At 43.0% G+C, this 22,792-nt stretch overlaps 1 protein-coding gene across 3 annotated transcripts in view; it reads right to left on the reverse strand.

The window, feature by feature from the left end:
- Nucleotides 1–2,549: 2,549 nt before the first annotated feature.
- LOC117413907 (E3 ubiquitin-protein ligase RAD18-like) overlaps nt 2,550–22,792 on the reverse strand; it is a 32,593-nt gene continuing 12,350 nt past the window's right edge. Inside the window, exons 7-13 of one of the 3 annotated variants that reach the window (XM_034023358.3) lie at nt 22,289–22,488; nt 21,286–21,356; nt 20,774–20,834; nt 18,632–18,757; nt 17,902–18,055; nt 3,926–3,973; nt 2,550–2,998 (exon numbers count right to left, since the gene is read on the reverse strand). In XM_034023358.3, coding sequence (XP_033879249.2) covers nt 2,947–2,998; nt 3,926–3,973; nt 17,902–18,055; nt 18,632–18,757; nt 20,774–20,834; nt 21,286–21,356; nt 22,289–22,488 — 712 coding nt within the window. In that variant the 3' untranslated portion in view covers nt 2,550–2,946. Of the gene's footprint in view, nt 2,999–3,925; nt 3,974–13,129; nt 13,869–17,901; nt 18,056–18,631; nt 18,758–20,773; nt 20,835–21,285; nt 21,357–22,288; nt 22,489–22,792 lie in introns of those variants that run through there. The other 2 variants (XM_034023360.3, XM_059000229.1) reach the window with 2 other exon arrangements.

Here is a 22,792-nt window from a genome sequence, read left to right on the forward strand (position 1 = left end):
ACCTGGTGATTAGTGACCTGTCCAACGTCATTATGAGTTGCTGCACTCAGAAGTCAAACAGCCAGAATAGGTTAAGCCTTTCTGATAACACTATGAAACACAATTTTTGTTCCTGGGTAGTAAGTGTTATTTCCTAATTGCTTATGCCTCAAAAGTATAGAAAATGGCTAGGAGTGATATTTTGAAATTTACCTATTTCCAATGAGAAAATGGGCGAATTTGTGTCTTTTCGTTCACATAAAGTCCGAAAAAAACAACATATGAATCCAAATTAACATGTATTTATACTAAAGCAATACAAACATGACTACAAAAGATTTAGAAGTGAGTAGTTTTTCGAGATTTACGATTATACTGTAAATCATTTTCACGAATCAGCCCCCAAATGTAGTCTCCCATCATGTTCTCGTTATACTGTCCTTCATTGACAGCTCATCCAGGAGCCTCAAAGTCGTGCTGCTCCATAATGGTAACAAGTACCCGTCTCTTCCCCTGGCTCACTCGGTGCACCTCAAAGAGGATTACAAAAGCATCAAGACCTTGCTGGACGCCTTGAAGTATGATGACTACGGCTGGGACCCCCGGAAGGTGCTGATGCCACCACTGCACATCAAATTGGGCCTTATGAAACAATTTGTCAGAGCTCTAGATAAGGAGTCGGCAGCCTTCAAGTACCTTCAAGACTTCTTCCCTAAGCTGTCTGAGGCAAAGGTCAAAGCCGGTGTCTTCGTCGGACCACAGATAAAGAAGATCCTGCAGTGCAATGAATTCCCCAAGAAGCTCACTAGTAAGGAGAAAGCGGCTTGGAATAGCTTTGTCGCAGTGGTTCGGGGCTTCCTGGGCAATCACAAGGCCGAAAACTATGTGGAGCTGGTTGAGACTCTGGTGAAGAACTACGGCACAATGGGCTGTAGGATGTCCCTCAAAGTCCATATCCTTGATGCTCATCTTGATAAATTCAAGGAGAACATGGGAGCGTACTCGGAGGAGCAAGGGCGAGCGCTTCCACCAGGATATACTGGACTTTGAACGCCGCTACCAAGGACAGTATAACGAGAACATGATGGGAGACTACATTTGGGGGCTGATTCGTGAAAGTGATTTACAGTATAATCGTAAATCTCAAAAAACTACTCACTTCTAAATCTTTTGTAGTCATTTTTGTATTACTTTAGTATAAATACATGTTAATTTGGATTCATATGTTGTTTTTTTCTGACTTTATGTGAACGAAAAGACACAAATTCGCCCGTTTTCTCATTGGAAATAGGTTAATTTCAAAATATCACTGTCCTGGTCACAAAAGCAAAGTTTGTGGGGAATAATAGCCATTTTCTATACTTTTGAGGCATAAGCAATTACGAAATAACACTTACTACCCAGGAACAAAAAAATAAATAAAATAATTGTTACACGGTGTAATGTGCCAATGTGTGTAAAAAATCATTATTGTCTACCAAAGGGTGATGAATAAAATATTTTATTTAGACTTTGTATATAAAGCTGGATTGATGCTGAATTCAGAATGATTTTAAAACCCAGAGAATAGGAATATATCATTACGTTTCTGTTACTATCCCACAAGATTCCTGGCTTCATATTTACTCCCAGTTACATAATATTTGCAATATCATATCTACAGTAACGTCTTCATAAAGAGAGTGTTCATAAAGAGTTTCTCAAAGCGGTTTGTATTTAACTGCTGGTAGTTTCTTTTCTTGGTTGAGAACAAGTGGAAACTGACCTTTCTGTAACATCTCATCCACATCGTGCTGTCTGTACACATGACATCATGTTCCACTATTCTCAGATAGAATGTACTTCTATCAGCTAACAAGCAAAGCTGCTGGTGTATTTTGCAAGGCACTGCTGGAGTTGATGGAGTTTGTGCCCATGGTAACGTGACAAGTAGAGTGCATCACTCTTGTTCTAGGTCATTTCTAGGTGATCTAGGTTGGTTGAGACAGGGTCCAGTTGTACTTGTGCTTGAGCACTTTAATTTACACATTTTATTTCAAGAGAATGAGGATGGAAGGTCGATAATCTTGGTGGATCCATCTGGTTCACTCTCCCTGGCTATCCACGCAGGCATGACTCTTCACCCCGAGGAACAGGAACAGACAAAAGAAGAACCAAGGACTGGCTTTGCTTTGATAATCAATTATGCAATTGACACCTGGCCATCTGCTGCACATTCAGTTTCAATTAGGCAGCATATCTAGTCACAATGATCTATGTTTTTAGAAATCCTTTAAACGATACAAAATTAAAACACATTGTACTTACAAACCCCACCAATGTTATTTATAAAATCACACACAAACCATATTTTACAGGGGCAGACCTCAGCGCTGCCACAGGAACACTTTCAAGTTCATGTGTCAATTATCAGGGATTAAGTTTATGTGTCATTCTCGTACCATTTCAACCTTGATAATACTCAGTCACAATTTTTTCCTGTATATCCAGCCAACTAAATATATATATATATATATATATATATATATATATATATATATATATATATATATATATATATATATATATATATATATAATACATTCAAAACTGTTAAAATACAAAATAAACAGTTATTTAATTATGTAGGTTTATCCAAATTATATTTTAGGTCAGACTGTTAATTCCTAAAACTTTTCTTCTGAATATGACAAACATTCAAAGTAAAACTGGGCCAAAAAAAAAAAAAACTGCCACAATTACATTTGAAAACAATTATTTGCTTCTTTACTGACACATCCTTTACATACATTTCCAATGCTGCGGTGAAACCGGAGGTCAAGTCCAGTTATTTCTCCACAATGTTAGGGCTCCTGATGTAGAAGGTCAGGAAGTCCTTGCACTGTAGATAAGTGAATTACATTTCAATGTCCTGATGTTCCAATGGTTTTATCTTCAACATCCATGCCATCACTTGTGGATCACTTCTCATTTCTGAATCTTTTTTTTACCTTTTGTTTCCAGAGTATTGTTAGTGTGGCTGTAAAACAAAGAATACACTTATTTGGAACAGTCTTGACTTTAAAAACACACCATTTCATTTAATTATCAATCAATCAGTTCAGCATTTCAAGTATTATTATTTGTTTATTTAGCAGGCGCCTTTATCCAAGGCGACTTACAGAGACTAGGGTGTGTGAATTATGCATCAGCTGCAGAGTCACTTACAACTACGTCTCACCCGAAAGACGGAGCACAAGGAGGTTAAGTGACTTGCTCAAGGTCACACAGTGAGTGAGCCAGGATTTGAATCGGGGGCCTCCTGGTTACAAGCCCTTTTCTTTAACCACTGGACCACACACAGCAAGTGCTCTCTCATCTTGTATTAACAAATAAACAGAGGCATAGCTAACAGCTAGTGCAGAATCCTAATGCATTACAGCAGACAGGTCTCCTGAACCATAGTCCTTTATCATCATCTGAAATTCACTTAAAAACTGCTAAAGAGTAGAAAGTTATACAGCTTTAATGTTTATTGTACATTCGTCCACGCTGCAGAAATTGCAGCTTAATACACAGGGTCCATGGTAAAATAAAAAGGCAGTGCCGACATGGTAAATGTGTAACTTACATGTCAATTGCATGCGTGCTGACATTGTAAATGCGTGGAACACTTGTTAAATACTTGCAGTTGCCACTCCATGCTTCAATTATACTGTACATGTTTTACCTTTATCTAGCAATCAGTAAAATCTCAAAATATAGTACATCTGTAGGAATTGTAGAGCTTGTTTCCTATTTTGTATACCAGGAATTTCGGTTAGTGGAGATCCCTGAATAAGAATACAGTGTCAACTGTAATGCATTTCTGTTTAAAAAACCTCTACTAAAATGACTCCTTGCTGTTTTTTTGAAGATGTTGATGTGAAGATAAATGAAAGCAATATAATACAGACAAGCAACTTACTCTTCATGTTCATCTGTAACTTCAAAATTGAAAATGTCTGAACAGGAGCTAGAAAGAGAAAAAAAAGTTGAATAAGCATTAACACTGACAAGGACAATGAAATTAATAGCTAGTTGAGGCTCCTTTAGCAATAATAACCTCTTTTAAATGATTAGGATATTTGTCAATGAGCTTTTGGCATGATTAGTGATATTTGACAATTCAATGCAAAATTAAGTTCATTCAAATTCAGAGGACTTCCCTTGTGCACTGCCTTCTTTAACTCATTCCAAAGATTCTCAATCGGATTTAGATTGGGACTTTGACTAGGCCATTCTAGAACCTTGATTTTATTCTTCTTTAAAATTTTGACGTGTTCTTTGGATCGTTGTTGTGTTGGAACGTTCAGTTGCACTTTAAGCCAAGTTTTGTAGCGGAGGGTTTCAGATGATTGGCCAATATCTTTTGGTATGCTATGGAATCCATTTTACCATGTATTGGAACTAAATTTCCTGTGCCATTAGAGGAAAAACAGCCCCATAGAAGGATATTACCACCTCCATGCTTGACAGTAGGAATGGTGTTCTTTTCTTTGTACGCCTCAACTTTCTGCATGCTTTTATTTATTTTTTTATAATTCAGAACCTTGATACAAATACATCTGTTATTCACTGCAGTCCATCTATTATTTGTAGCCAAAGCACCAAAATGTCTAAATTGTATACAGCTTGTTACTCAACATCACCCAGTAGATACATTCCAGGATGCAGTTGTATGGATATGCTGCACTTCATAGGGCAGTTTAATCCAAGGGTGTTTTGGGATGTTTTTACCAGAGGACAGTACCTGCTTCGATGAGTCATACAAGGCTATACTGTAATTCTGAAAACACTTTGAAAGGGAAAAGTAAATGGCATCAGTACCTGCCAACAGCAAAAACTAGTTTTGACAACATAATTTAAATCAGAAGCTACAGTCAATGTGGTTAATTAATTACACTGTTTGGTGCCGGCATAGACTGTGCCATTTCTCCTAATAAAAATGTATAATTAGGGATTTTGATTTTCGGTTTTAACCGATAAAAAACGATAAAGCACCCCGATACAAAACAAATGAAATCTGTGCATATCCAATAAACACAGGAAAAACATTGGAAATGGCAATTAGTTGATTTGACCCCTTTCCCCGTGAATAAAAAAAAAATTGTATCTCGCATTGAATTAAACCCACCCAAACTACTGAGTGGCAGCACATGCCTACATTCCCTATTGGAGGATTGTAACACGCTTGCAAGATTTAAAACGAGATTACAATTACTTGAAGCATAGGGTTGTTCTTGCCCGTGAGATTTAAAGCTATATTACAGTACGATAGTATTTACATGCTCGTGGCGAAATGTAAAAAAATGCCTAAACACAATATGCCCGTGTCCATAAGGATTTCACTGTGGAAGACAGCAAAGGAAAGAAGGTACAATTGAAGTGTGCAAGTACTGTCAAGTTAATAGTATGACATAAATAAAATGCCTATTTTGTAAAGTAACCGAAAACAATAATTTCATATAGTATATAAAAAGCGAAAGCCCCGAAAAAAAAAGATTTACAAAACTCGAAAATAGCTAAAAAATAAATAAAAAACCAACAGAAGCCTTAAGTATAACGTAACACTTCAATTGAAATATTTTGTAAAGCCAGATACAGTAAGTACTTTTGTCAAACAAAATGCTGGTATACTATAGTATTCATGGTAATGCTTTTTCAAGAATGTATTACTACCATTATAGGGGTCACCTGTTTTTTTAAATTTATTTTTTTACATACCAGGTCGATGGTAAGGTAATGTGCTATATTAGCGGGTTCAATGACGGCTTTAGCCATTTGCACAAAAAAGTAAATCTATACTGTACATTTCATTTCGTTGGTCCCACCTATTCATCCACAAAGAAAGCTATTATTTAAACTGATTATGTCCTTTATTCTCTGATAATTATGTAGTTTAAGATTCAAGGCAAACAGTGCACAGACCCTTATAAAAGTTCACTGTAGTAAAACATAGGGGGAACTTTTACAAGGGGATAAACCTCAAGGTTATGATGAGCAGGTGGATATCTTCATTTTGTCAATGTTGTACATCTACAGCTTCTGACAGCCCAGCACATTATGCTGCATGAATCTTCCATTTTAAAATCAACAATCAAGTTTCTAATTGTAATCAATTATTACAGAGGCACTAGCTCCCACCGTTCATCCGCATTAAGGTTCATCAGTCTAACTTGCCATTCCATTATGATCATCATTAAAACGGGCACACTGTGGCTCATGATACTAACTGCAAATTTCTACAAAACCAATATGAAATAACAGAACCTTTTTAGAGGAAATATGGTTTGCATTTAGCAACAGCCACAAAGCTCCAATTACTCACAGCCCCATATGCAGGTTTATAAACACAATCAGAAGGTGTGGCGGAGTGTCCCGCCCCTATTTATTATTATTTGTATTTTTTGTTTGCGGCGCGGGTAAAAGCGCCGCGTCTTTTATTATTATTTAAAAACCCCGTGAGGATGCATGGCTGATCAGCTACTGATTATTTAAATAGCTGACAGTCATGCATCCTTACCAAACGCGTGCAGACTCTGGCCGGGGGATAATAAGATAATTACCAACTAGTTAAATCCCTCGGCCAGAGTATATAAACCTGCAGCTCTCTGCACTTGATGTTGGGGTGTTGGAGTAGAGAGTACGGGGAGCGGAGAGAAGGAATAATATTTAAAAAACAATTGCTAATACGTGCTGGATAATCCAGCACGGCACTTACTTGTTTGTTTATTTATTCGTTTGGCCCTCGTGCCCTTTTGTTTGTATTTTGTTTAAATATTTTGTTTGTTTATTATTAAATACGCTGAGTGCTTTTGCACTCAGTTTCACCCGCCCATCCACTGTTTTGGAGTCAGTTACTTCCTGGTCCGTGACGTCATCCACCACACCACTGCGAGCCAGACTGTCACATATGGTGTCCTGCGTGGGACAAACAACGCCTCCAACAGCCGGACCAGGATTGAAAAGTGCGTTTTTTTTTGTTTGTTCGTTTTTTTTTTCAAATTAAAAATGGGGAAAAGTAGCCGGAGGAGAAAGCAGCAGCAGCAGCAACAACAGCAGCAGGAGGCGCAGCAACATCAGCCTTACCTTGCCACACTGGATATCTGCCTCACCTGCCTGAAGGGTGAGGAGTGGTGCTTCGCGGTTGGTGAGGTTGGGCACGTGGCACCAGACCAACCCCCTCCATGGCAGGAGAAAGAGGAGCCAGAGCATCCAGTGAGGGAGGACCTGCATCCTCCAAAGAGGACAAATGCACTCTCCTCTGAGGGAGTCTGGGACTGGCTGGTGGAGCCGGGGAGGGATTATGAGGAAGCCCTCCCTGCAGTGATCAACCTCCTGTGGGCAAGAGATGGGGAGCGCTGGGAGGCCTGGGAACAGCAACACCACCCAGCTTCCCTCCCAGACATCGCAGCCATGGTATTCAACTACCTGGCTGCGGATATGGGAGAGACCCTGCTGCTGCCATCTCCAGCACAAAAGGGAGAGGAGCCATCGCTACCGTCTCCACCAGCAGAGGGAGAGGAGCCATCGCTGCCGTCTCCAGCGCCAGAGGGAGAGGAGCCATCGCTGCCGTCTCCAGCGCCAGAGGGAGAGGAGCCATCGCTGCCGTCTCCAGCGCCAGAGGGAGAGGAGCCATCGCTGCCGTCTCCAGCGCCAGAGGGAGAGGAGCCATCGCTGCCGTCTCCAGCGCCAGAGGGAGAGGAGCCATCGCTGCCGTCTCCAGCGCCAGAGGGAGAGGAGCCATCGCTGCCGTCTCCAGCGCCAGAGGGAGAGGAGCCATCGCTGCCGTCTCCAGCATCAGAGGGAGAGGAGCCATCGCTACCGTCTCCAGCATCAGAGGGAGAGGAGCCATCGCTACCGTCTCCAGCATCAGAGGGAGAGGAGCCATCGCTGCCATCTCCAGCATCAGAGGGAGAGGAGCCATCGCTACCGTCTCCAGCATCAGAGGGAGAGGAGCCATCGCTACCGTCTCCACCAGCAGAGGGAGAATGCCTGCTGGTTTCGCCTCCACAGCCTGGGGAGGAGCCCGAACGTCCTACGCCCGAGTGGGAGGAGCCCGAACGTCCTACGCCCGAGTGGGAGGAGCCCGAACGTCCTACGCCCGAGTGGGAGGAGCCCGAACGTCCTACGCCCGAGTGGGAGGAGCCCGAACGTCCTACGCCCGAGTGGGAGGAGCCCGAACGTCCTACGGCCGAGTGGGAGGAGCCCGAACGTCCTACGCCCAAGAGGGGGGAGTCGGTGCGTCCACAGCCCAAGAGGGAGGAGTCGGTGCGTCCACAGCCCAAGAGGGAGGAGTCGGTGCGTCCACAGCCCAAAGAGAGGGGAGGACTGCTTGCCCCTCCCACCTCCACCAGCAGAGGATGAATGCCTGCTGGTTCTGCCTCAACCGTCGTGGGAGGACTGCTTGCCCCTCCCACCTCCACCAGCAGAGGATGAATACCTGCTGGTTCCGCCTCAGCCGCCGTGGGAGGACTGCTTGCCACTCCCAGCTCCACCAGCAGAGGGTGAATACCTGCTGGTTCCGTCTCAGCCGCTGTGGGAGGACTGCTTTCCCCTCCCACCTCCACCAGCAGAGGGTGAATACCTGCTGGTTCCACATCCACCGTCATGGGAAGGACTGCTCCTGCCCTGCCTCGCACCACCCAGGGATGCCTGCCTCGCATCGCCTGGGGCTGCCTGTTCCACATCGCCTGGGGTCGCCAGGGATCCTGCTTCGCCTGGGGTCGCCAGGGATCCTGCTTCGCCTGGGGTCGCCAGGGATCCTGCTTTGCCTGGGGTCGCCAGGGATCCTGCTTCGCCTGGGGTCACTACACTGTGGTCGGAGCCCCACGGAGGGGAGCTGCCGGCCATGAAGAAAGGGGGGGAGGTCAGGAGACCAGCTTCCCCAGCCGCACTTTCGCGGCCGGAGATCATGTGGTCAGAGCCCCACGAAGGGGAGCTGCCAGCCATGGAAAAGGGGGGGGAGGTCAGGAGACCAGCTCCCCCAGCCGCACTTTCGCGGCAGGAAATACTGTGGCTGGAGCCCCGTGAAGGGCAGCTGTCAGCCATGAAGAAGGGGGGGGAGGTCAGGAGACCAGCTTCCCCCGCAGCAATTTCGCTGCAGGAGAAAGGGTGGCCAGAGCCCCACGGAGGGGAGCTGTCGGCCATGAAGAAGGGGGGGCAGGTCTGGAGACCACCCCCAAAAATTTTTTGGCCAGAGGAGCTGGCCGGTGCGCGGGCCATTGGAACACTACGGCTGTTTGGGTGGGAGGAGGACATCCCACCGTGGCCGCCACCTTTGGCCCGTTGCTGCCCCTGTTCCTGCGCCGGGACTGCTGACCGGGACTTTGGGGACTAAGGGGGGAGGTGGCCGAAAAGGCCATGTGTGCTGCGCACAAGGGGGGGCATGTGTGGCGGAGTGTCCCGCCCCTATTTATTATTATTTGTATTTTTTGTTTGCGGCGCGGGTAAAAGCGCCGCGTCTTTTATTATTATTTAAAAACCCCGTGAGGATGCATGGCTGATCAGCTACTGATTATTTAAATAGCTGACAGTCATGCATCCTTACCAAACGCGTGCAGACTCTGGCCGGGGGATAATAAGATAATTACCAACTAGTTAAATCCCTCGGCCAGAGTATATAAACCTGCAGCTCTCTGCACTTGATGTTGGGGTGTTGGAGTAGAGAGTACGGGGAGCGGAGAGAAGGAATAATATTGGGAAAAATGGGGAAAAGTAGCCGGAGGAGAAAGCAGCAGCAGCAGCAACAACAGCAGCAGGAGGCGCAGCAACATCAGCCTTACCTTGCCACACTGGATATCTGCCTCACCTGCCTGAAGGGTGAGGAGTGGTGCTTCGCGGTTGGTGAGGTTGGGCACGTGGCACCAGACCAACCCCCTCCATGGCAGGAGAAAGAGGAGCCAGAGCATCCAGTGAGGGAGGACCTGCATCCTCCAAAGAGGACAAATGCACTCTCCTCTGAGGGAGTCTGGGACTGGCTGGTGGAGCCGGGGAGGGATTATGAGGAAGCCCTCCCTGCAGTGATCAACCTCCTGTGGGCAAGAGATGGGGAGCGCTGGGAGGCCTGGGAACAGCAACACCACCCAGCTTCCCTCCCAGACATCGCAGCCATGGTATTCAACTACCTGGCTGCGGATATGGGAGAGACCCTGCTGCTGCCATCTCCAGCACAAAAGGGAGAGGAGCCATCGCTACCGTCTCCACCAGCAGAGGGAGAGGAGCCATCGCTGCCGTCTCCAGCGCCAGAGGGAGAGGAGCCATCGCTGCCGTCTCCAGCGCCAGAGGGAGAGGAGCCATCGCTGCCGTCTCCAGCGCCAGAGGGAGAGGAGCCATCGCTGCCGTCTCCAGCGCCAGAGGGAGAGGAGCCATCGCTGCCGTCTCCAGCGCCAGAGGGAGAGGAGCCATCGCTGCCGTCTCCAGCGCCAGAGGGAGAGGAGCCATCGCTGCCGTCTCCAGCGCCAGAGGGAGAGGAGCCATCGCTGCCGTCTCCAGCATCAGAGGGAGAGGAGCCATCGCTACCGTCTCCAGCATCAGAGGGAGAGGAGCCATCGCTACCGTCTCCAGCATCAGAGGGAGAGGAGCCATCGCTGCCATCTCCAGCATCAGAGGGAGAGGAGCCATCGCTACCGTCTCCAGCATCAGAGGGAGAGGAGCCATCGCTACCGTCTCCACCAGCAGAGGGAGAATGCCTGCTGGTTTCGCCTCCACAGCCTGGGGAGGAGCCCGAACGTCCTACGCCCGAGTGGGAGGAGCCCGAACGTCCTACGCCCGAGTGGGAGGAGCCCGAACGTCCTACGCCCGAGTGGGAGGAGCCCGAACGTCCTACGCCCGAGTGGGAGGAGCCCGAACGTCCTACGGCCGAGTGGGAGGAGCCCGAACGTCCTACGCCCAAGAGGGGGGAGTCGGTGCGTCCACAGCCCAAGAGGGAGGAGTCGGTGCGTCCACAGCCCAAGAGGGAGGAGTCGGTGCGTCCACAGCCCAAAGAGGGGGGAGTCGGTGCGTCCATAGCCCAAGAGGTGGAAGTCTGCGCTTCCACAGCCTTAGGACCCAAGCTGCAGTCCCAAGAGCCAGAAGGGGAGGAGTTACAGGCTCAACCCCCTGAATTTTTCTGGGGGGGAGAAGGGCAGGATGCTGATGTTCCCCAGCAGCCTCTATTTATGCTGCTGAAGGGAGCACGGCACACACCAGCCCAGCCGCCACAGCAGAGGGAGCCAGAACCGCCACAGCCTCCCTCTGAGTGGCCAGCATCCGCCCCATCGCCTCTGCCTCCACCACCACCAGGAGCAGAGCAGCAGGAGCTGCCTCTGTCTCCACCACCACCAGGAGCAGGGCAGCAGGAGCTGCTTCTGTCTCCACCATCACCAGGAGCAGAGCAGCAAGAGCTGCCTCTGCCTCCGCCACCTCCACCAGCAGAGGGTGAATGCCTGCTGGTTCCACATCCACCGTCGTGGGAGGACTGCTTGCCCCTCCCACCTCCACCAGCAGAGGGTGAATGCCTGCTGGTTCCGCCTCCACCGTCGTGGGAGGACTGCTTGCCCCTCCCACCTCCACCAGCAGAGGATGAATGCCTGCTGGTTCTGCCTCAACCGTCGTGGGAGGACTGCTTGCCCCTCCCACCTCCACCAGCAGAGGATGAATACCTGCTGGTTCCGCCTCAGCCGCCGTGGGAGGACTGCTTGCCACTCCCAGCTCCACCAGCAGAGGGTGAATACCTGCTGGTTCCGTCTCAGCCGCTGTGGGAGGACTGCTTTCCCCTCCCACCTCCACCAGCAGAGGGTGAATACCTGCTGGTTCCACATCCACCGTCATGGGAAGGACTGCTCCTGCCCTGCCTCGCACCACCCAGGGATGCCTGCCTCGCATCGCCTGGGGCTGCCTGTTCCACATCGCCTGGGGTCGCCAGGGATCCTGCTTCGCCTGGGGTCGCCAGGGATCCTGCTTCGCCTGGGGTCGCCAGGGATCCTGCTTTGCCTGGGGTCGCCAGGGATCCTGCTTCGCCTGGGGTCACTACACTGTGGTCGGAGCCCCACGGAGGGGAGCTGCCGGCCATGAAGAAAGGGGGGGAGGTCAGGAGACCAGCTTCCCCAGCCGCACTTTCGCGGCCGGAGATCATGTGGTCAGAGCCCCACGAAGGGGAGCTGCCAGCCATGGAAAAGGGGGGGGAGGTCAGGAGACCAGCTCCCCCAGCCGCACTTTCGCGGCAGGAAATACTGTGGCTGGAGCCCCGTGAAGGGCAGCTGTCAGCCATGAAGAAGGGGGGGGAGGTCAGGAGACCAGCTTCCCCCGCAGCAATTTCGCTGCAGGAGAAAGGGTGGCCAGAGCCCCACGGAGGGGAGCTGTCGGCCATGAAGAAGGGGGGGCAGGTCTGGAGACCACCCCCAAAAATTTTTTGGCCAGAGGAGCTGGCCGGTGCGCGGGCCATTGGAACACTACGGCTGTTTGGGTGGGAGGAGGACATCCCACCGTGGCCGCCACCTTTGGCCCGTTGCTGCCCCTGTTCCTGCGCCGGGACTGCTGACCGGGACTTTGGGGACTAAGGGGGGAGGTGGCCGAAAAGGCCATGTGTGCTGCGCACAAGGGGGGGCATGTGTGGCGGAGTGTCCCGCCCCTATTTATTATTATTTGTATTTTTTGTTTGCGGCGCGGGTAAAAGCGCCGCGTCTTTTATTATTATTTAAAAACCCCGTGAGGATGCATGGCTGATCAGCTACTGATTATTTAAATAGCTGACAGTCATGCATCCTTACCAAACGCGTGCAGACTCTGGCCGGGGGATAATAAGATAATTACCAACTAGTTAAATCCCTCGGCCAGAGTATATAAACCTGCAGCTCTCTGCACTTGATGTTGGGGTGTTGGAGTAGAGAGTACGGGGAGCGGAGAGAAGGAATAATATTTAAAAAACAATTGCTAATACGTGCTGGATAATCCAGCACGGCACTTACTTGTTTGTTTATTTATTCGTTTGGCCCTCGTGCCCTTTTGTTTGTATTTTGTTTAAATATTTTGTTTGTTTATTATTAAATACGCTGAGTGCTTTTGCACTCAGTTTCACCCGCCCATCCACTGTTTTGGAGTCAGTTACTTCCTGGTCCGTGACGTCATCCACCACACCACTGCGAGCCAGACTGTCACAGAAGGTCACTTACCTTATAGCACCTGGATTTTGGCAGTGCTACCCCACTTTCAATCAAATGACTAACCTTTTCAAACAAATTGTTTTCATGCCACATGCTGTAAACCGAGTTATGTTTCAAAGTGTGCAGGACAGAGATAACTGAATACAAAAAGCCTTGGCTTGAAAACATCAAATTGCTTTCAGTAGACGTTAAATTAACATTTATGGTCAATCATGCACCAGAATCACAGTCGTTTCAGGATAATAGTGTTAAGGGCTTTGATCAGAGCAAGTGTGACCTGATCAAAGCATTTTAAAACTATACAAAAACAGCCAAGCTGGGCTCCCGAGTGGCGTAACTGGTAAAGGTGCTCTGTGTGGAGTGCAGGATGCGCCCTATAGCCTGGACATCGCAGGTTCGAGTCCAGGCTATTCCACTGTGGATGGGAACTCCCAGGGTGCGGCACACAATTGGCCGAGCGCCGCTCTGGGGGGGGATTAGGTTGGCCAGGGTGTCTTCGGCTCACCGCGCACCAGCGACCCCTGTAGTCTGGCCGGGCACCTGCGGGCTTGCCTGTAAGATGCCTAGAGCTGCGTTGTCCTCTGATGCTGTAGCTCTGAGGTGGCTGCATGGTGAGTCTGCAGTGTGATAAGAAGCGGTCGGCTGACGGCACACGCTTTGGAGGACAGCGTGTGTTCGTCTTCCCCACTCCCGAGTCAGCGCGGGGGTGATAGTGGTGAGCTGAGCCTAAAAACAATTGGATATTCTAAATTGGAAGAAAATACAAAAATAATTGCCGACTACTAAATTAAAAAAAATAAAATTAAAAAATTAAAAAAATAACACACAACAAAACAAACAAACAAAAAAGCCAAGGTATAAGAAAAAGATATGGCATATAAAGATATTATATTCATACAATATGAATGATCACAGATGATTGTGTGTAAGACACATTAAGACCTACACTTACTGGTATCTTGGATAATAAAGTTCCTTTGAAAACATTACAAGAACTTGCTTTTCTTCAGTTACCAAGTATCATCATCTACATGTTGCTAGACCTCCGTGACCCTCATTTTCTTATCCAGGAAATTCTGAAATAGATCTTATCGGCTCAAGATGAAATCACCCAGTAAAGTGCCAATCTCTTCAATGGAAAACAATGGCTTTTTCTAATTTTCTGCCCCAGCTGTTTAAAAAATCATCAAGGCAACTCATTTTTCCTTTAAATAAGGTATTTCAGTAAAGACTTCCAGTAGTGACAGATGGGTTGAATTGCTGGGCAGGGAGAAAGCAACAAACAATCAGTTGCCAACATTACATGTTTTTCCATCTGTCGATGCCCCTTTAATCTTTTATGAAACTACAGCATACAGTAGCACAAAAGCCAATCCCATTGAAGCAAAACTTTTCTTTCTGCTCTCTGAAGGTACAGTATCGTACACAACTATATAGCAGTGATCAGTTCCATGCTAGTCTACATTTATTAGATACCTGCAGACAAACACTGTGGAGCTGACAAACTACAGTGTAGCTGATAGGTGATCTAGAGTGTTGAGTAATTTCTAAGTTAGAAATGAAAGATGAAAAGTTTTTAAAAAACTTATAATCTTGAATATATATTCAAAGCAAAACAGTATATGACACAATTATAATCTGAATGGGTCATAACTTTCATTTTCAGAAGCCATTAAAAGTGTAGATTAGCCTCTTATGCAGGTTTTTTTTTTTTTTTTTTAACTGGTACAGCTGTGTAGCAGATTTGGTCGATTACAAATTTAATAGAAAAAAACAACATGGACCCCAATGTAAGCCAGAGTTTAATACAAAGAGTTGAATAATAAAGTTTTCTTTGAAGTTTAATAAGGATATTTTACTCTAACAAGCGGTGGTACAGATGATCACAAAAAGACATGTTTTACTTAATTTCTGCACCTAATTTATTCTGTTTATTATGCCCAGCAAGACAATTCTAATGCATGCCTTGTTGCTTCATAGCCAAGGGCAAGTCATTTTATCATGTAATGATCCACACAGCAGTAGAAAACCAGAGCCAGTTACAGTAAATGTGGAGACATTGGACTTGTCACGCAGTGTCTTTAATATAAAGTAGAGTGTACAATTCTCATGGGAGTTTGCTTTATTTAGAGAGACTACTTGGATTACATTGGGGTACTGTACAGTTTGCTTCCTTACAATAGTGACCTTTGTGTGCTGCCATTATACAACCACTAATTCTAACAGTACATGCATTGTTCTTTGCAGTATTTATGTCTTTAAAAGAATGTAAAACACCAGGTTGGAGCACATTAACAGAATTGATCCACTCTCATTTAGGCCAACGTCCTAACCCTTCAACAGGCTACTGTTATCATTATACTCCACAAGCTTAAAATCCTTTACTAGATGCTTGAATACAATGTATATTAGGTCCATGTTTTTTTTTCTATGAAATGATTAATAGACCAACTCTGGTACACTAGCTCAAGTTAACATGAATATACATTACACATGGATTACAAGAACTATTCCTCCCAAACATACAGTAGGCTTATTTATCTTTGTTCCTCAGACTCTAAACTGTACATAATTACATTTTAAAACATAAAACAGGCTCCAGTCACTGAGAGCTAATTCATATCAGTTTTGTTGGCCAATTCTTGATATTTAATTTAAATTGAACTCAAATTAGCTTGTGTCATTAATCATAGCTGTCCATTGCCAAGCAAACAGTGCACTTTTTGCATACATCACTGTCTGGAAGGTTTATTAAATTACTTTTAGAATATTTATAAAAAGGGGTGAATTTTAAGAAACAATCAAATAGACAAACATTTAGACATAAATGTAATGTTTTTGTTTGCTTAAATGGTTTTTATACACAAAATGATCCTAAAAGTACTCCAATAAAATAACTCAACCTAGTATTACAGATTGCAGTGTCTATTTAACTGATCTAGACAGGAGTGGATCTACACAACCCCACCATTTAAATATTACCAGTCACAGCATTTACTTTTAAAAGACAAAGAAATATACTTGACTCACTGTAACAGTCCCCTCATTTATTGATGTTAACAGCAGTAATTACATCTGCCACTGTTCAGATAAATTGAACTGACCCTTGCACGTTTAAAGTGACCTCTCGTGACTTTGTTAAACTCTGTACATTACCATCCATAACTATTAAAACACTCAATAGTGCTACATTTAGAAATACTAAAAGAAACTTGACAGCCAAAACATTTGTAATTGAATTTACTGAGTTTCTTTAAGTATTACTGAACTTCATATTAACAAACAGTCCTTGTAAGCAGGCTTGATTACACACAAATATTTCACCAGACATCTATTTCTGCGTCGGCTTCTTCAGTTGTTAAGATGAAAAATGTATCTGTAACGCTATTTAGGATTTGTATAAAATTATGATCCATCAAATCTTGTACAGACTTGATGTTGCCAGGCACTCATTTGTAGTCAAGATCATAAATTTAATGGAACCTTAACATAAATCAATTTTTAATATTACTTTCAACTCCCTTTTTCCATCTTAATTACAAACTCACTAATAGGAGAAAGCGGTGTCGTAGAGCAGACAAAATGTAATTTAATCTCCTGTTCAGACAGCATCTGTAACCCTCACAGCTCTCGAATAAACTCAACTACACAGCACCCAACTGTATCAGTACTTGCATCATACTACTGAATTTATTGTATTTTATAACTGCTTTTATCTGTAATGTGACATTTTGTAATGTGATACTTTGTAACACCTGTAAGTCACCCTGCATAAGGGCATCTGCTAAGAAACAAATAATAATAATAATAATAATAATAATAATAATAATAATAATAATAATAATAATAATAATAATAATAATAAAAGCTCCACTGCCTGCTTTTAACTTGGAACATTCTGCTAGGAACCTTGGATTTCAGTGGTTAGAATTATGACAGCAAAAATTGAAATAAACACCTGTTTATTATTAGAGTAACCTACTGAGCTGCAGTAAGAATTGTGGAACCTTTTGTGAGTATTCTGTTTCAATCATAAAAGTCAATGTTTATCGTCCAAAGCTTATTAACTTTTCTGTCTGGAGAAAATAAAGTTGCAAGTCTTTTCTAAAACTACTGTAGTGTGCTTCTTGTGCCTGTGTTTGTAGAATTCCCACAGTAACTCTATGAGTCACCAATTATGAATCTGACATTTGCTTAAAATAACAGATGAGGCTGTGTTAATAATCTAGACAGCAGTCTACCTTCCAAAACCTTTTTTCAGAGATGTTAATAAAGGGTTCAATAAACCAGCCACAAGTTAATATAATCTTTTTAATAGGGCCCAGTAATCCCTTACACTTCAATATAGAACACATTTGCTTTCTAAGCTGCAGGTCATGTTTGTGATGGTGGTATTGAAATGATCTGCATGTTCACATGTTTTATAATGCATGATAAACACACGGGATAGTCGTGATCCTACCACTAACCTGTATGTCCTTTTATTTATCATTTCAAGAACTTGTGTGACAATACCAAAATGATACTACACTTGGCACTCCTATCAATTGAACCGTACTACAAACTAGATTCAGTAAAGCTAAAGTTGATATAATTTACTGCACATATACAGCTTTTAAAAACACTGCCTGTGCTGAATTTCATTTCCACTAGCATGTCAGCAATCTGTTACATGTCTTACAGTACATTTAAAAGGTATTTGCACAAGGTAGGTCTTTAGCTATTGAACCATTATTTTCATGTTGGAGATGAGGTTTACCTGCTAATTGAAATCATAGATAATGAAGGACTTGAGGGTGCCTGGATTTCATTCATAAGGAGTGATTCATCTTTCAAAGAAACTTCTGATTCAGACTTGGGTTTGTAAGCCTCTGGTGTCGTCACGTCTCTGTATGGCTTCTTACCGTCTAACACTACGATAAAAATGAAACAATAGATTTAATGTTACTGTCAACTCTTGTAATAAGTCATTATAAGTGCAAAACATAAAAAAGGTTGTTTCAGTCCGGATGGATATCTCCTATGCTTTGTGAAATTTCACAAGACATTTCCATGGTTAGGTGGTACAGCAGACACATTCTCTTGTCTCTGAAGCCTTTCGCCTCTGAAGGCATGAATTTGTGGGTCTCAACCAAGCCATCAGATGATATTAGTCCACATCACAAAACCACCACACAATTTACCCAATGGTCGTACTGCGGCTTCTGCTATTATCCTTCACCTTTCATGAACCCTAAATTCTCAAGCACCAAGATTCAAACAGAACCATGCATTTCATGTTTCCCCATGAAGTGTCGTTCTTTCATAACCAGGATTTTGAAACAAGCATAGCATACTGCACCACATTCAAGGTCATATTTACCATTGGCTTTTACAGTTCTATAGTTATTTTATTCACTTTTGTTACGATCAGACAGGTAAAACATCTGGGGTTACTCGATGATTTAGGACAATCATATAATTATTACTGAACCCAAAAGCAAAGACACCTGTTGAGCATTCTCCTTCATAAGATCCTTCTTCTATTGGCTCTTCTTTAATCTTCCTTTTCCCTGAATTCCAGCGACCTCTCACCTTCTCAATCAGATGATGAAACTCGCTCTTGTGCTGTTTACCTGAAAGAGGACAAACAAACCATTTCAGCTCCATATGGTCTGGTGGATTTTTACTGCACGTGCTAACTGTTTAAATATTATACTAATTACTGAAGGCATCAGCTTATTCAATTAAACCTGAACACATATATTTTAGTGCTCCTATTTCCGTGTAGTGTAGCTTTATTGAACATCTATTTAACATTCTTTAATTCTGTTTTTTATTTTATTTGGTATAGTTCCAAAACAAAACTGACACTGCAGACTGATGGTGAAGTTCCTTTACAGTGAGACTGATTAATAGTGCCAAGTTTCAAAATGTCGTTTTCAACTTTATTTCTCCGGACAACAAGCAGACCAACAGTGAAGGCACAGTTAGAATACATTACCAACAGGCAACCATAAGCCTGTCATACCAGTTTCAGATCAAGATGGCCATGGTTGATAGGCTCTGCTTGCGTACCCCACAGTGCTCACATCAAAATAAGTGATTAATTTTAATTGGGCCATTACATTTTTGCTTCCTGTTAAGAATAATTTATATAATACAATATGAAAACGGTTAATGCTAGGGCATTTTAAGCATAAGCTGTTATTTCTTTCAAGAAACCTAGAAAACTATGTTTGTTTATTGTGTTTTATCAGTCGACCCTCGAAGTTACTGTTTTTTGAAAACAAATAAGCAGTTTTTATTTTTCAGATAAATTAGTAGGATTTTAAGGTTGTTTCTAGTGTTACATTTCCTTCAAAAAAATACTTCAAATGTCAGCTTTGTATTTATAATGTTATATTTACCTTTGTTATTTAATAGTGCTTGTAGTCATTCTATGCTCCAATACTCAGCTTTGAGCTAGCTATAGGATCCAAAGGATGACTAACTAGTCGTTCTCATTCTAATGAAATCATGTGACAATGTGACCTTTTATCATTGCCAGCCCCATCAAGAGTACTCTCTGTTTATATACATGTCCACAGGCCTGCCATTTTAAACAGGAAACTTCATACCAAATATGTTTCTACTTACAACATGTCAAAATCATTTAGTGACAATGTGCAACTTGTAGCCAAAAACCTGGTAAATGTGCACGCATCTAATGTAACTAGTGTTAAGAACAATTGCAATGGGGAATAATGTTTAACTGAAAGCTGAGCAGGATACAATTTGACACATCTGGTTTGCAGGGGATGTTTTATGTTTCTCAGAACCAGTCTTGGATACAGAAGCACTTGCCAACTTTCAGACCTGCTGTCTTGCCCGTCACAACAAACTGACTTGCTGTAGAATGCATGCCAAATACCAATGACAGTGAGGAACACTACCTGCATAACAAATTCATGGGTCTTGTGAAGGGCAGTCAGTTTACACAGAAGTGTATACTATATTGCAGGAAGAATGCCAGCCCACCATGCCCATTGCAACATATCTATTTTCCTGCTAGGGTTTACAAAAAATAAAAAATAAAAAATAAGTAAATAAATAAATGTACACAATATGTCTTGCCTCGCAATATGATTAAAAAACAGATGCCATCTATTATTTTACTTTACAAAATGGGCTTTGGTTAGTGTTTTCCTAAGCCTGGTTAAAATTGCTTTTTAGAGTTATTTTGAAAGATTAAAATCATAAATCAGGCAGGAGGAAACAAAACCCTTACAGACATACACTTGACAAATACAAAAAAAAAATCTCAGAATCCCATTTTTCATTTTCAATCCAATCTATTAATTCAGATTGTGAAGCTACAGCTGTGTACTATATTCTGTCTAATGTAGTACATACACCCAATTTGCTGACAGGTCAAATATTGAAATTAACAACCTACTGCAGAGGCCTTGGCTCAAAACAGATCAACCAGCAGGTAAACTGCCATCATATACCACCAGATTAATACACGCTCATAGCTTGTCCTTACATAGAGGTTACACCTCACTAGGCAGTAATTAAACACCTTTCATAAGCTTAACATTTTGAGTCACATTAGAACTTTTTGTAGCTCCTATTGTATGCACAAAAAATGAAATAAAAATAAGACTTACGGTATTGTGCATGTATTTCATCAATTTCTTCTTCTGTTTGATTCTTTGAAAACACCATCACCTATAAAGATTATTATTTTTTTTACCCTACAGTAAATCAAACAATCGATGTAGTAAATTACTGTTCAAGACCACATACACAGTACAACACAATGAACATTATTTGAAGATAATTTATAACAACGAACTATGCGATAAAACAAAGCAGGCATCATTCAAGTAAACTGAAACAGCCCATAAGCTTTCCTCGCTTGCATCTATTATAGCAGTGGTACTCACTTTCAGTTCATTGCAATACAGGACCTGCTGTATTAGGTAAAGTGAAACAATGGTAAAAAGCCCTTGTTGGACCAGTTAATTGTTGACATGGCTGGAACATTCTGGATTGAAATGGAGTGGTGGAGCCACTGGCAAGTATCATTGCTTAGAGAATCAGACCTACGAAAGACACTACTAGAAACCCCGGACAGAATATTTTCAAGAAACTGTCTAAAATAAAAAAACAAACATACACTATTGGATTGTCCGTCATATTGTGCCATCATCTTCTCATTCTTTTCAACTTCGTTTACAATTTCTTGAGCTGGAGAAAGAGAACAGGTTAAAAAAAAATAACTCTGCAATCGTTTGAGAGTAGCATTTTGACACTGTACAGAACCATGTTGATACAGATATCAACGCTGATTTACTTAAAACTTTATAAGTTAAATTCCTGAAATTGAAAATTAAATTTGACTCGCATACGGTTTATAAAAACGTTACATGTTCTGTTGCTGTAGTCTTTTTGTCTTATATTGTACTTGCAATGATAGTTGATGCAGAACACCGCTGTACTGTTTACAGCTGTTAACACTGTATAACTCCATTGATCATATACTTCCTTACAGTTGGTACATTTCTTTAGTTATATTAAAAACAAATCTATTGCAAGCAAGTTAGTAAAATTAAAAACAAAAACAGCTGTCATCCAGCTGACAATAGTTTCTTAATAATGACTTAATTACTGTGCTGGAAGAGAAACACAAAGTCTCTTGATTTAAACATGAATTGTTCTTGGTTTGTCCTGTTTGAAACTTAATTGCTGGTTTTCTCTTAAAACTGCACCAGTTTCTATTGTTTTAGTCAAGTTACTTGGTATTAATTTATGATTTAAAAGTTGTTTCTATTCAATACGTTAACGTAACAGCAGGTTTCATTTGACTTTATGAAGCAAAATTTGTTAATTCTGTAGGGTGATGCAAAAAGTTTGGCCATAGCTGTCCATAACTGCATAACCTTGGACCCTTGATGATTTTAACAGAGACCTGTCTGTTTTTGTATCAATGTAATACACCTGAGTATCTGGATTAACCTAATTTTAGTATTAGCTATTCAGGAGGTACCTTCCGTTACCGTGTACATTTTAAAGCTGTGCAAATTTCTAAATTATGTTAAAACTGCAATGCAGGCAACAAGACACATGCACTCTCATCTGGACAGTATTCTTCCATTGCAATTGATTACAAACCCACATACCTGATTTGGGGTTTAATGAGTCACACTGAGCATTGTACATTTGCAAATACTTCTGATGCCTTTTAATGAGCTGCTGCCTGGTTCCCTGTGTGGAAAGGGTGAGCGCCTTTAGTCTTTTCTTTAGGTCCCGATCAGACAGCAGGTCATAAACCACTTTGGCCATGGGTTTCCTTTTGGCAACAGAGCTGGAAAGAGAGGTCCTTTTGAATAAGATAAGAGTTTTACTTTATTATATCCAGTAGCTACTTCATTATGATTATGTTGTCTTTGGCTTCTGTGCCAACACCTTTGCAGAATAATTTATAAGTAGAGAGAACTTTGTACAGAAACAATTGTGTATATGGTTTTAAAATGGTAAGGAAACAAAACAGGCAGTTAGAGATTTTTATAACAAATCACATTGGTTTTACAGTATTTGCCGTGCTAGTCAAAACACTCTAATTATAGAGTATGTTAATTTTGTAGTTTTACAATAGAAAGATAATGCATCTGAACACAAATTGA

Source organism: Acipenser ruthenus, chromosome 25, assembly GCF_902713425.1.
Source record: "Acipenser ruthenus chromosome 25, fAciRut3.2 maternal haplotype, whole genome shotgun sequence".
NCBI lineage: Eukaryota > Metazoa > Chordata > Actinopteri > Acipenseriformes > Acipenseridae > Acipenser > Acipenser ruthenus.